The 13,805-nt window shown below is 44.6% G+C and overlaps 1 protein-coding gene across 1 annotated transcript in view; it reads right to left on the bottom strand.

Moving 5' to 3' along the window:
- Positions 1-2,520: 2,520 nt before the first annotated feature.
- The window catches only part of AK7 (adenylate kinase 7), a 42,317-nt gene continuing 31,032 nt past the window's right edge, over positions 2,521-13,805 (bottom strand). Inside the window, exons 16-18 of the mRNA XM_056851830.1 lie at positions 9,422-9,642; positions 4,922-5,080; positions 2,521-2,605 (exon numbers count right to left, since the gene is read on the bottom strand). Coding sequence (XP_056707808.1) covers positions 2,567-2,605; positions 4,922-5,080; positions 9,422-9,642 — 419 coding nt within the window. The 3' untranslated portion in view covers positions 2,521-2,566. The remainder of the gene's footprint in view (positions 2,606-4,921; positions 5,081-9,421; positions 9,643-13,805) is intronic.

The following is a 13,805-nucleotide window of genomic DNA, read 5'->3' on the forward strand; positions in this document are numbered from 1 at the left end:
GATCTTACAGAGCACGTATGAATAAACACACCTGTAATCATATCGCTATCAAAGACAGGACATGTTGGAGGACTTTTCATTCATTCTGAAGAAGTGAGCCGTGGCTCACGAAAGCTCATACCCTACCAGAAAATATTTTTGTTAGTCTTTAAGGTGCTGCTGGACTCTTGCCCTTTTCATTCATAGGGTCGCCATGAGTCGGAAGCGACTTGACGGCACTTAACACGCACACACACAATAATATAGCTAAGGGGCAATATTCAACATCAGCGTGCCCTAGTTTCACTCTGAGACAGCTTGGGGTGTTATTTTGATCAGTACATAACACTATTCATAAACTTGGAAAGAATGGACAGGGATAAAATATTTGCTGCATCATAATACGTACTAAATACATATATTTTTTAAAGGTTTGCATGTGGATTAAATGCCATTTAAATATGTTGAACTGGCTCTAAGGCAGAGCCAGAGTCTCAGTGCTACCAGGTGTTGGCATGAAGCCAGTTGTGTGCCTTGTCATTGTAATGGTGATGAAATCTCATGCAGGCTGAAAAGGCCTGATAAACTAATCACATTTGCATTGCAGGAAGGTTAAAAGGGGCAGTAAATCAATCTTCCTGCATGGCCCTCAGTGAATTCCTCAACATAACGCAATCACATTAAAAGTTGCCCCTTTCCACCCATACACACCAACAGCAGAGAGTAGCAGCAGTTAGAGGACACTGGTGAACTTGGTCCAAATGAATCTCTAAGTTACATAGCAGGGCAACAGAATAAGGAAATGGGATTCAAAATATAAAATGACGCACAACTTGGGGGGGGGTGCCCATCTTTACATATACACTGATGGGATGTGAACTTGTTATGTCTTAGAAAGGGAATGTGGTATCACACTGGGCTGGAAAAACCACTGAGAGCATCAGTTCATTGTGCAGTGGCAAAGAAAAGGGACCATTCCATGTTACAGAGTAGTAAATAAAATTAGAAATGTCAGGATGATATCAAAATCTACATTTTTCTACACTTTTTTCTTTTAACTTTTCTGACTGCCTGATCTTAAAAGGGACTTACACAGAGAGAAAAGAAGCAGGAAAAACTAATTAACAAGACTGGGGAATGGAGAGAATCTTCCTGAAAAGAGTGGGGGAGGCTAAATCAATATGGAATCATTACTACAAGATACATTCCTGATACTAATTTACATGTCCTTAAAAATTATACATATCAGGTACAAACATTAATGGAACTTCCACATGCAGATGCAAACAGAGATGGCTGTTAGCCACAAACAGGACATGGTGCTTTCTCAGAGGTAACTTCTTGGCCAATGTTGCCCAGTGTAGCTTTCTGCCTCTAAGCCTAGAAGAGACCTGTGATCTGATTTAGCACAGCAACTGTAGTATTGCTGATCTACTTTTAGGGTCTAATTCTATACATAACATGTAAATGCCTATAATTGAACCCACACAAGTATTTGCTTAAACGAAAATGCACTTTCAGGGTGGATGATTTAGAATGAAGCAGCAGCAAGGAAGAGTTTTTTTAAAAAAACCTTTCTCTGCATGCCACTTCTTTGCCTTAAATCCCTCCACCTGCTCGATCCGCCGCTGTAGAGCTCCACAGGGATGCACAATGTCAAGATCACAGCACTATGCAAAACTACTGCTGCATCAGAAAAACCATTTCAGAACCTACCCTGAGTCCAGCACAACTAGGGTTGCCAATCTCCAGGTAATAGCAGAAGATCTCCTGCTATTACAACTGACCTCCAGCCAATAGAGATCAGTTCACCTGGAGAAAAGGCTGCTTTGGCAATTGGACTCTATGGCATTTAAGTTCCTCCCCTCCCAAACCCCGCCCTCCTCGGGCTCCGCCCCAAAAATCTCCCACCAATAGCAAAGAGGGACCTGGCAACCCTAAGCACAACAGTTGTCTTCTGCTTTAAAGGTAAACCTGAGTTTATGCTTTCCCCCCCATATGCGAGAAGTGAGAAAAAGCACAGCACTTCATAAGACATTTCTCTTATCCTTACTGTGAAATCAAAGTAGTAGCTATGGGGATCATAAAAAGCCCAATACATTAAAAAAAAAAACCAACTAAGGAATGCCCTGCTCCTGTATTGCCTGGGAGGTCTCCTAAGATGGCATGGAAGGATACGTGCACATATGTGTTTAACTGACTGCCTGAGCACCTTCTTGTTAATTTTAGCCTGATCTGAATGCTCCTTTGCACATGCTCATGGGATTCCGTGTGGTTTTACTTTCATTCCTTGAAAAGCCAATCTTGCATCATGTCCCAAGTACTCGTTCAAATTTTGAGAAACGTGAAAGGCAACATTAGGCTGAAAGGTATGAACCCCTTTTGACTCAGAGGAGTCCCTGCCAGCTTTTCTGGATCTATTATCACTGTACCGTTTTGAGGAAGAGGAAATTTGCCTGAAACAAACTATAGAGACCATCATGAAATATTTTATTTCAGCATCAAACCCCCATTTCACAATAATAATTTAGAAGGAAATATATCTTGGTGTAACTACGGCTTATAATGCAACGGGTTGGTGCATTTCTTATTCAAATTCAGGATTATTCTTGAAGAGATATTCTGCCTGTTGGGGAAAAAAAATGCACAGTGAAATTCAGTGAAGAGGTTTGAGAGCTAGCTTAGTGTTGTGTGCTCGTGGGCTTCTTGGAGGCACCTGATTGGCCACTGTGTGAACAGACTGCTTGACTTGATGGGCCTTGGTCTGATCCAGCAGGGCTTTTCTTATGTTCTTAAGAGGAGGCCATGGTGGTAGCATATATGCCACAGAACAGAGGAGGGCAGGCTGAATCTTTCTGGGTTTTACAGGAAAGTCGGCTGAGGATCTTAGGAGGCATACTGGGGTGCCCAAAATCAAATAATTATGTAGCGGCACCTTAAAAGGCGAACAATATTGATCACAATAGAAGCTTTTATAGGTCACAACCCACTTTGCCAGAAAGAGACATGACAGGAAACTGCTGGGGGATTTTTATTTTTCATATGACAGGCTCACACAACTAGCCTTTTGCAAGCACTTTCAGGTGCACAGGCTGATTTCTCACAACGTCACAACCAAAATCAGTCTCCAAAGCCAGTTATTACATCTTGAAAGGAATAAGAATTGTGCGGCTGCCATTTGTAGGTAAGTGGCGGGGTGTCCTTTGCTCCTAAGTATGCTAAGGTAGACTTGGGGGCACCATAACACGCTTGGTCAATGTTGCTATGGCACAGGTAGGATTCACAAAGCGTGAATCAAAAAGAAGACAACTGATTGGATCCAAAGCTCCCCTTTGAGTGTGAGGAGCCTTACTCGGGAGGAAGCAGGGTTGCTTAGTCAGAGTAAGGCTCTCTCCATTGCAGGAAGAATCCTCACTTAGGATAAGGGAGTTACTGGATATATCCTTGGTTGAATATAGTGTAGTCATAAGAACATAAGAAAAGCCATGCTAGATCAGACCAAGGCCCATCAAGTCAAGCAGTCTGTTCACACCAGCTGCCTCTAGGAAGCCCACAAACAAGATGGCTGCAGCAGCATTATCCTTCCTGTGTCCCACAGCACCTGATATAATAGGTATGCTCCTCTGATCCTAGACAGAATATGTATGCATTATGACGAGTATCCATTTTTACTAGTAGCCATGAATAGCCCTCTCCTCCATGAACATGTCCACTCCCCTCTTGTCTGAAACAAGAAGAGCCTAGTGGCACTGTAAAAACTTTATTTATTGTGGCATACACTTCCCTGAGATAGGGTTGCCATGTCCCTCCCAGCAACCAGCGGGAGCTTAGCAGTGAATTTTCTATAAAACAGTGCAAACAGCCAGCGGAAAGGTGAAGAAGGAAAGAGAAGTTTCCCAGTGCAGGGGCATGTTACATTGCTGAATGGAAAGAGCAAAAGATCTAATTAGAGAAGGCGTGGACCACACCCAACCAGTTGCTAATGAACTGATAAAGTGGAAGTAATCTGAATGGGGTAAAGAAACCTGTAAAGGTGAGACAATTACACTATGTAATGTGCTGCTCACCGCTATTCAGATTCAACTACTTGGGCTAATTCATGAACAGATGGGGTGGTTCACACCCACCCTGATTGGATCACTATGCTCTTTTGACTGGACCTTATTTACATCTGTGTGTTCTGTAATGTAATTAAGAACACACCCTGATGACCTGGAATAATGGGATTTCTGACTTCTCTTGGTAATACCATCCCAGTCCTTCTGCTGTTTGCAACTTGGAGAATAAATCTCCCCGTGAATTGTCAGCACAGTCCTAAACCAAGTTAGCCCATTCTAAAGCCCAGGCTAGCCTGATCTCATCAGATCTTGGAAGCTAAGCAGGGTTGGCCCTGGTCAGTATTTGGATGGGAGACCACCAAGGAAGTACAGGGTTGCTACACAGAGGCAGGCAATGGCGAACTACTTCTCAAAAGTCTCTTGCCTTGAAACCCCTAGGTTGCCTTAATTTTGTTAAGGATGTAATTTTGTTAAGAACCAGAATTATGCCCTACTACAGTTGTTTGACTTCAATGAACTCAGAAATGTGTAAGGACTGCATGGCCAATCTAATTTTTCTAATTGTGTCTTAAGTCACATAGAATCATAGAGCTGGAACGGACCGCCAGGGACATCTAGTCCAACCCCCTGCACAATGCAGGAAATTCACAACTACCTCTCCCCCACACACCAGCGACTCATACTCTATGCCCAGAAGATGGCAAAACAAACAAACAAACCCTCCAGGATCCCTGGCCAATCTGGCCTGGAGGAAAATTGCTTCCTGACCCCAAAGCTGCGATATCCGTAAGTCTTCAAGGTGTCGGTCCTTTTGGCTGCCAAGGATTAACCCCGCTTGCCCTCTGGAACATACACATCCTGAGAAAATGTCAGTGCCCCCTTACCAGAAAATCCACGGGGTCATCTGGCCTGACCATGCAGCACACGTTCAGGCCTTGCATCAGAGTGGGCATGACATGCTTCATCAAATAGTTTCTCAAAGGGGTGGACTGAGCCTCCAGGAGCTCCTGTTCCTGCCGCTTCACTTCCTCTAAACGTTTATTCTAGGGAAACATAGTGGGGGGGGGGGAAGGATATTACATATATATTCAGTCTCTCACTCAATGGCATTTACTGAATTCTCTCTTTGTGGTATTCTGGGAAAGAAAACAAATACAGAGTTTACAAAGTGTGCGTTGAACACAAACGTACTGGAGGCTGGTTGTTACCGCACTAGGTATTCCCAGCGATGTATTAAGAGTTTGAAAATGTTATAAAAAATACTGTTCGCACTTTCTATGTATTCCCACCGATGTATTAAGAGTTTGAAACTGTTATAAAAAATACTGTTCACACTTTGTTTGGCCCCTTTAGCTGTGAAGACGTCTTCCAACCATTTTTTAGCCGTGGCATCCCAAAACCCTTTTAAAGCGATGTTTTTTATAACATTTCCAAACTCTTGATACATTGCTGGGAATACCTAGTGCGGTAACAGTTATCTCATCTGGCTGATAAGATAAGGGCAGATATTCCTTTTGTAGGGCACATACTTGACACCAGTCTCCCTGTTCTGGTTTCCATTCATACATTTTCTCAATTTCTATAACTCTGGAATGGCTGAGTTGGAATCTCTTTTATAATTGCACAGATGAAGGGTTTTTTTTTTTTTTTTTTTTCAGAAGCATCAGACTTTTTACAAGCCCTTAGACCTGCTCCATTTTCATGCTAGCTAATAACGTTACATAGGTTGCAATTCTTAAGGACACGTTCCCGGGTTGAAGCCTAACTGACTAGCATCAACTTTACTTCTAAGTAGATTTGCTTAGGATCACTGTGATAGAAGAGGGGCCACGGTCAGGTTGCAAAAGAGAGGTGGTCCCATTGTTCCTCTCCCAAAGAATGGGGAAAAAAACTTTAAAAAAATAATAACTGGTTCTGAACTCTTCAGATCGACTTTAAATCCAAATAGATGCTGCTAGAACGTAACATGCCCTAACCTGGATAGCCCAGGCTAGCCTAATCTTGTCAGAGCTTGAAAGCTAAGCAGGGTCGGCCCTGATTAGTATTTGGGTGGGAGACTACCAAGGAATACCAGGGTCACTACGCAGAAGCAGGCAATGGCAAACCACCTCTGAAAATCTCTTGCCTTGAGAACCCTTTGGGGTCACCATAAGTCGGCTGCGACTTGATGGTAAAATAAATTCATAAATGTAACATCATGTGTCTAACACATTGTGCATATGCCAAACAGAAAATACAAGTGGAACAACAAACGTCTGAAGGCCGCTTAAAAAGCAATATGCATGTTTGCATTTCCATGTAAACCAGGTGCCTATGCAGAAAATTCCATACCCAACTGTTTTGGGTAGCCTTGCACCCCTATCAACCTGATTCCATCTGAGTGATAATCTGCCCTCAGTTAACCTGGAATGTTGTATACGTGCATGCTATCTGTACAGGAGCCCCAAGACAGTGGAAAGTCCATGGCTTAGTAAGATTACAGCATGTACATGGAACACTGCCTAGGGCTGGTTTGCAAGCAACTAATGTAGCCACTGTCGCATTTGTCTTGATAACATCCAAACTGAAAAAGTTTGGGGTACCCTGGAATATGATTTTATGTAATCCCTGAGTTTTATTCTATTTTTGTTTGTTTTCTTTTCTTTCTTTTTTCATTTGAGGTTTTTATGGCTTATACTGCATTTAAGGTGTTTTAACTTTGCAAACTGATTTCACGTGAGGGCCTGTGGCCCAGTGGTAAAGCATCTGCTTGGCAGAAGGTCCCAGGTTCAATCCATAGCATTGCCAGCTGAAAGGATCAGGTAGGAAGTGATGATAAAGACCCATACGTGGGATCCTGAACAGCCACTGCCGATCTGAGTGGACATCACTGGACCAATGGCCCGATTCAGTATAAAGAAGCTTCATATGAGTCTTCAAGTATGTCAGGATGATTTATAATACAGAAAAGAAGGCTATAAATAATCTAATTAAATAAACACTTTGCATCAAAAAGCTCTTAAGGTGCTATCTCTGGTATTTCCAGTTAAAGCATTTCAGGTAGCAGGAACTGAGAAGAGCTCTTCTCCGCCTGAGTCCCTAGAGAATTCCTGCCAGTATTAAGCTAGATGGACCAGCCGCCTGACTCAGGATAAAGCAGCTTCATATGATACAGAGCCAGTGTGTATAACGGTTAGAGACTGTCAGACTAGGATCTCAACAACCCTGGTGCCAATCCTCACTCTGCCATGGAAGCTTGCTGGGTGACTTTGGGCCAGTCATGCAGTCTCAGCCTAACCTACCTCACAGGGTCATTGTCAGGATAAAATGGGGGAGAGGGGAACAACGTTAACCACTTCGGGTCCCTGTTGTGGGGGGGAAGGTGAGCAATGAATGAAGTAAATAAAATAATGTCGAAGGCTTTTTCGGTCAGAGTTCATTGGTTCTTGTAGGTTATCCGGGCTGTGTAACCGTGGTCTTGGAATTTTCTTTCCTGACGTTTCGCCAGCAGCTGTGGCAGGCATCTTCAGAGTAGTAACACTGAAGGACAGTGTCTCTCAGTGTCAAGTGTGTAGGAAGAGTTAGAGAGGGGTTGGGTTTGAGCTGAGTACTGTCCTGCAGGCGTAATGTGCTAATCATTGTCCTGTAAGTATCAAGATAATGTACTAATGAGAGTGTGGTATGTTAACATGGAAGCATTGTATCCTGAAATGATCTGGCAATGTGTGAAATCCAAAGCTAATCTGCATGGCTATTGTTGACTGTAGCCTTTGTTAGTCTGGAGGTTTTTCAGGGCAGGAAGCCAAGCCTTATTCATTCTTAAACTCTCTTCTTTTCTGTTAAAGTTGTGCTGATGTTTATGAATTTCAATGGCTTCTCTGTGCAATCTGACAAAATAGTTGGTAGAAGTTCTTGATACCCTTGTCATCCGTAAAACAAACTTTCAGTTAGGTCACAAGGTCTACCGGAAACCAACTCACACAGATCGCTACTTACACAAAAATTCCAACCACCACCCCCGACAAAAAAGAGGAATAATCAAAACATTAATGGACCGTGCAAGACGGATCTGTGAACCACAGTTTCTCAAGGAAGAAACTAATCATTTAAATCACGCACTGCTAGCAAACGGCTATTCCAAGAATGAAATCAGAAGGGCCATTAAACCAAACAAAAATCAGAAAACTCAGGAAAAACAGTCTCCCATAGGAAAGGTATTCTTGCCATTTATTAAAGGAGTCATTGATAGGATGGAGAAACTTTTGAAAAAACATAACCTACAAACAGTGTTTAAACCCACCAAGAAAATACAACAAATGCTACGATCAGCAAAAGACAAAAGAGACCCCCTCACCTCTGCAGGAGTATATCGTATACCTTGCAGCTGTGGAAAAGTTTACATCGGGACCACAAAACGCAGCATACAAACAAGGATAAAAGAACATGAAAGATACTGCAGACTTGGCCAACCTGAGAAATCAGCAGTGGCTGAACATGGACTGACACAAACAGGACACAGGGTCTTATTCCAAGACACTGAAAGACTGGACAATTCTACCAACTATTTTGTCAGATTGCACAGAGAAGCCATTGAAATTCATAAACATCAGCACAACTTTAACAGGAAAGAGGAGAGTTTAAGAATGAATAAGGCTTGGCTTCCTGTTCTAAAAAACCTCCAGACTAACAAAGACAACATTCAACAATAGCCATGCAGATTAGCTTTGGATTACACACATTAACAGATCCCTTCAGGATACAATGGTTCCATATTAACATACCACACTCTCATTAGTACATTATCTTGATACTTACAGGACAATGATTAGCACATTACGCCTGCAGGACAGTACTCAGCTCAAACCCAACCCCTCTCTGACTCTTCCTACACACTTGAAACTGAGAGACACTGTCCTTCAGTGTTACTACTCTGAAGATGCCTGCCACAGCTGCTGGCGACACGTCAGGAAAGAAAATTCCAAGACCACGGTTACACAGCCCGGATAACCTACAAGAACCAATAAATAAAATAAGTTCAAATGTGTTACTTAGCCATCATTTCCAAACATCCCTAAGTATCTTTTAAAGACTTGGGAAACAACCCCATTACATCAATGGGAGTTTCAAAAATACATGTAAGACCGAGGCATAAAAGGCCACAATATTAGCATTACCAAATGGAAGGCTAGAAGGTACTTTGTTACAAAGGAAGTTACAAAACTTTTTCATTGATGCAGTACTCACCTCTGTCCTCAGGGGGCAGCAGCAGCGATTCATGTGAAGAATTCACTTCCTTTCTTTTTCTGCTCCTTCTCACCTGCAATGGGTATATCCCTCTTTGCAGGAGAGATGAAGAAAACAAAGGTTTTGACTTCTACCTATGTTAGAATTGGGGGATCACTTACCCACTCTTCCCAGTTTGTCAGTTTCAGAGCCCTTTCCTCGGCTTCTTTGTGCTCCAGATCGGCTTTTTCTTGAGCCTCTCTGGCCAGACGTTCTTCAGCTTGTTTCCGTTCAAGTTCTTCCTTTTCTTCATCTGTCAAACCGTAATTTCGAGGCTCTCCAACGTCCTTGATTATTTCCTTCGTTATAAGTCTGTTTTCCAAATCCTCAAACTTTGATACATCTTTCAAGCAAGGAGACCAGAAATAAAGGATCCTGGTTAGTTATACCACAGACAACGCAATTAATTCACAGCCCTCTCATTAATCAATACCTTGGTTCTTGGGGGTTATTACATATTGTCTTGACAAGAGGGGCCAGTATTTTCATAGTAATATTACAGAAATACCTTGGGGTTTTTTCCTCCCAGGATGTCAGATAGGCTCTCTGCTGACCCCGGATAAGAAACAAGATGGTTCCCCCCACAGACAAAATGGAGTTTTTGTGCACTCCATTCCTCCCCGTTTGCACCCGGTCTCCTGCCCAAGATCTGCACCTCAATGGAGACCCGCCCGAGTAATCGCTGATCTGATACCGGGTCCCGCAAGACAATGCCAGGAGCCTGGGAAGATCAGCCAGTTAACGCACGTGTTTATTTCCTGTATGAGTTGGCTTAAGTCTTTACCGGTAGTTAACTTCTGTATTGTTTCTTTGTTTCTAAAACCTAATCAACCCCACTGTATTTACCCTATATATGTACCGATATTTCCCCATGTCTGTATTCTAGCCTTAAGTTTCTATGACTTGCTGAACTCGCTGACTTTCTGAATAAAACTTTTAACTCGCTGCATTGTCTGGAGTGAAGTCCCTTATACCAGGAACGCAACGTGTTGCAGAAGCCTGGCACAGAGTCACCTAATTAAAACAGTTCACTGAAGATTATCACGGTCAAAGTAGATGTATAATTTCTTCATTAACACGAGCTACTGAATATTCTTTCAAATGTTGCAGGCATATGAGAAAGGACCATATATTTTTATTTAACAGTACCCTTGACAATTGGTTGGATCCAAAGTACTGTAAGCAGAGGTCTACTCATGTAGCCCACTCCCCATGCCACTCTCTTGAAGCTCCTCTTATTTATTTGATTTATATCCCGTCCCTCCCCAGGAACCCTCAGGAGCAGTGTGGGAAGATGAAGTAAGTGAGAATGGCTGAAACCTGAGGGGAAAATGGAAAATATGAGCCCCTCCCCTTCTACTCAAGTGCCTTCTACTCACGCCTGCACACTTCGTATACAACCTAGTATCTTGTGATGCAGTGGCGAGGAACACTGCTGAATGTGGAATTAAGATAGAATCATAGAGTTGGAAGGGGCCGCACAGGCCATCTAGTCCAACACCCCTTTAATTAAAGTTTTAAGTCTTAATTAAACTATAGGTACACTGAATAAAACTTGATATCATACTTAATAGTGATCTTTTTTATTGATAAAAATTGTGAGTCCCTGCCATTTCCCCCTCCCCGTCTGGAGTCCTCGTCTGGAGGCCTGGTCTACCGCCATAAAAGCCTATTGGTAGACCTGGCCTCCGGCTGAGTCCCATTGGGAGGACAGGTCTACCCATTGGCTTTCTTGGCAGTAGACCTGGCCTCCGGAGGCCCATAGAAGCCAATTGGTGGACCTGGCCTCTGAAGGGGGACTTTTTCCCCTCCTCGGAGTCCAGGTCTACCGACAAGAAAGCCAATGGGTAGACATGGCCTCTGAGGAGGGAAAAAAGTAAGTAAGGTATCCATAAAATTAAATCATGACAATGACTGACAAACACTGTACATTTTATTGTCGAAGGCTTTCACGGTCAGAGTTCATTGGTTCTTGTAGGTTATCCGGGCTGTGTAACCGTGGTCTTGGAATTTTCTTTCCTGACGTTTCACCAGCAGCTGTGGCAGGCATCTTCAGAGGAGTAACACTGAAGGACTCCTCTAAAGATGCCTGCCACAGCTGCTGGCGAAACATCAGGAAAGAAAATTCCAAGACCACGGTTACACAGCCCGGATAACCTACAAGAACCACTGTACATTTTCCCCATCTGCATTCTCAAAACTCTGCAGGGGGGCTTATTGTTGAGTTGTGCATCTGAGTGGCAAATCCAAGGCAAAACCTCCCATTCATAAATGGCCAATAACCCCCCATGCAGAGTTTTGAGAATCTGGATGGGGAAATGTGCATCTGAGTGGCAAATCCAAGGCAAAACCTCCCATTCACTGGCAGGGCGAAGGTCTCGCCTGTCCGCGCCGACCTCCGAGCTACTGCCCCTCCCAAGAAGCCGGCTCCACTATCTCTCCCCACCCCCGGTCAGCCAAACGTCCACCCACACTCAGCCAGGGATGAGGATTTTGTCCCGAGTCGGCAGACTTACCGGTTTACGCGGGACGACAAACCGACGACTCCGCCTACTCTTCCACCCCTCACAGACAACGAGGAGAGCTGAGGGAGGGGGTGGGCTCCCAGCGGAACAGCCGGCCGGGAAAGAGGCGCGGGCAGCCGGGGAAGCAGGAGGCGGGGCGGGGAAACAGCCCGGCGCACCCCGCCTAACAGCTGGGCAGGTGGTGCCCCGCCAGCCTCGAGACGGCCCAGCGCGAGGTGGAGCCTGCCTCTCCCCCCACTTGCAGCAGCAGCCTGGGTGGCCGGCCACTGCCTCTCCCCGCCGCCTCTGATCCCTCCCCACCAGAGAGAGAGAGAGAGAGGAGGGGAGGCCGGGGGAGGGGGGCGCCGCCTCCCGCTCTCCTGCTGTCTCCTCCCACCTGGGGTGCGCTGGAGCCCAGTGGGAGCGCGGCGCCTCTGCCTGGCTGGGCGCGGGGATGCGGAGGAGCCGCATCAGCCGACGGACGGGGGGGTGGGGAGGCGGGGAGCCGCACTCAATGGGCCAAAGAGCCGCATGCAGCTCGGGAGCCGCGGTTTGCCAACCACTGGCCTAGAGCATCCCTGACAAGTGATTGTCCAGCCTGTGCTTAAAGACTGTCAGTGAGAGGGAGCTCACTACCTCCCTAGGTAGCTGATTCTACTGTCAAACAACTCTTACTGTGAAAACTTTTTTTCCTAATATCCAGCCGGTACCTCTCCGCCCGCAATTTAAACCCATTATTGCAAGGCTTATCCTCTGCTCCCTGCCCTCCTCTAAGTGACAGCCCTTCAAATACTTAAAGGCCATTTTTGCATGGTCAATTTTGATGCTCACTCAAAGCTCTTTTTAAAAATGCGACTTTACAAATGCCTTTTCACGGTCCTGACGCAAAAGGATAAGTTCCACTCCCCCCACTCGCCTGCTCCTTTGTTCCTGTTTGCATAGCAATTAGCATATGCATAGCTAATGCACCTCTGTTGTTTTGCATTGTTCCTTGAGGAGGATTCTTCGGGCAAACACCAAAGGTCACGTTAAATGGGCTCTTTTGTAATGCGAAGCAGGTATGCACCGGCTTCGCAGTCACTTCTGGAATGATGGTTCAGGGTGCAAAATTAAAAAAAATGCAGGGCAATTCAGCCTGGAACGCGCTGCTAATTACCATGCAAAAATCCGCAAAGAGAGCAATCCTGTCCCCCTTCAGCCTCCTGAGGTAGTTTAAATGCCAAAAGGCACAAAGCAAGCACCAAATTTCATGGTTCCTATCTATCCACCATAACAGCAGTCACTGGAAACTGCCATAGGAGAGAGTACGACATCTATGGAATTATTGCTGCTTTTACACAACTGTTTAATCATGGATCTACACCAGTGATTTCCAATGTGGCGCCTGTGGGCACCATGATGTATTTCCTAATACCCACTTCCCACTTCCTCAAAGCGTCCCTTCCCTAAAACAAAGGCTAGTCCTGGCTTTCCTCCACCTCACTGAAGCAGAAGATGCTTTAGAAGACCACAGGAGGCATCACCTTTGGTCTACAGGGAGCACCCACTCAGAAACAGCTGCCTCTTATCACAGCAGGATAGTTGGCTTAGAACTTTACAACGTTTTGTGATTGCTCCCCCGTGACATTATTTCTGTCCAGCCTCCCATTTTGAGATGGTCTGCCTTATCCTTTCTCATTTGCCCCAAAGGGTCAACAAAGTTCAAAAAACCCCGATCTAGACATCTATGTTATGACAGTAAACCCTGCTCACACAATGCAATTACGTTCATTTTTATTATTTACTTCAAGGCATTTATCTACCACGCTCTTAATTTTTAAACACTCTGAGCTACTTTACTCAAGGCCTGTTTACCCTCACTTTATGAAACAGAGCAGAGATTTGCAGCCATTTACTGGACAGAAACAAGAGCTTCCAAATGGAAGAACAAAACCATGGCCTCTCTCCCTGGCTAGGAGAGACATCATTTGTTCAGCCTGGTCAGCTGCAGCCTTATTTTAAA

The sequence above is a fragment of the Euleptes europaea genome, chromosome 6, assembly GCF_029931775.1.
Source record: "Euleptes europaea isolate rEulEur1 chromosome 6, rEulEur1.hap1, whole genome shotgun sequence".
Taxonomy (NCBI): domain Eukaryota; kingdom Metazoa; phylum Chordata; class Lepidosauria; order Squamata; family Sphaerodactylidae; genus Euleptes; species Euleptes europaea.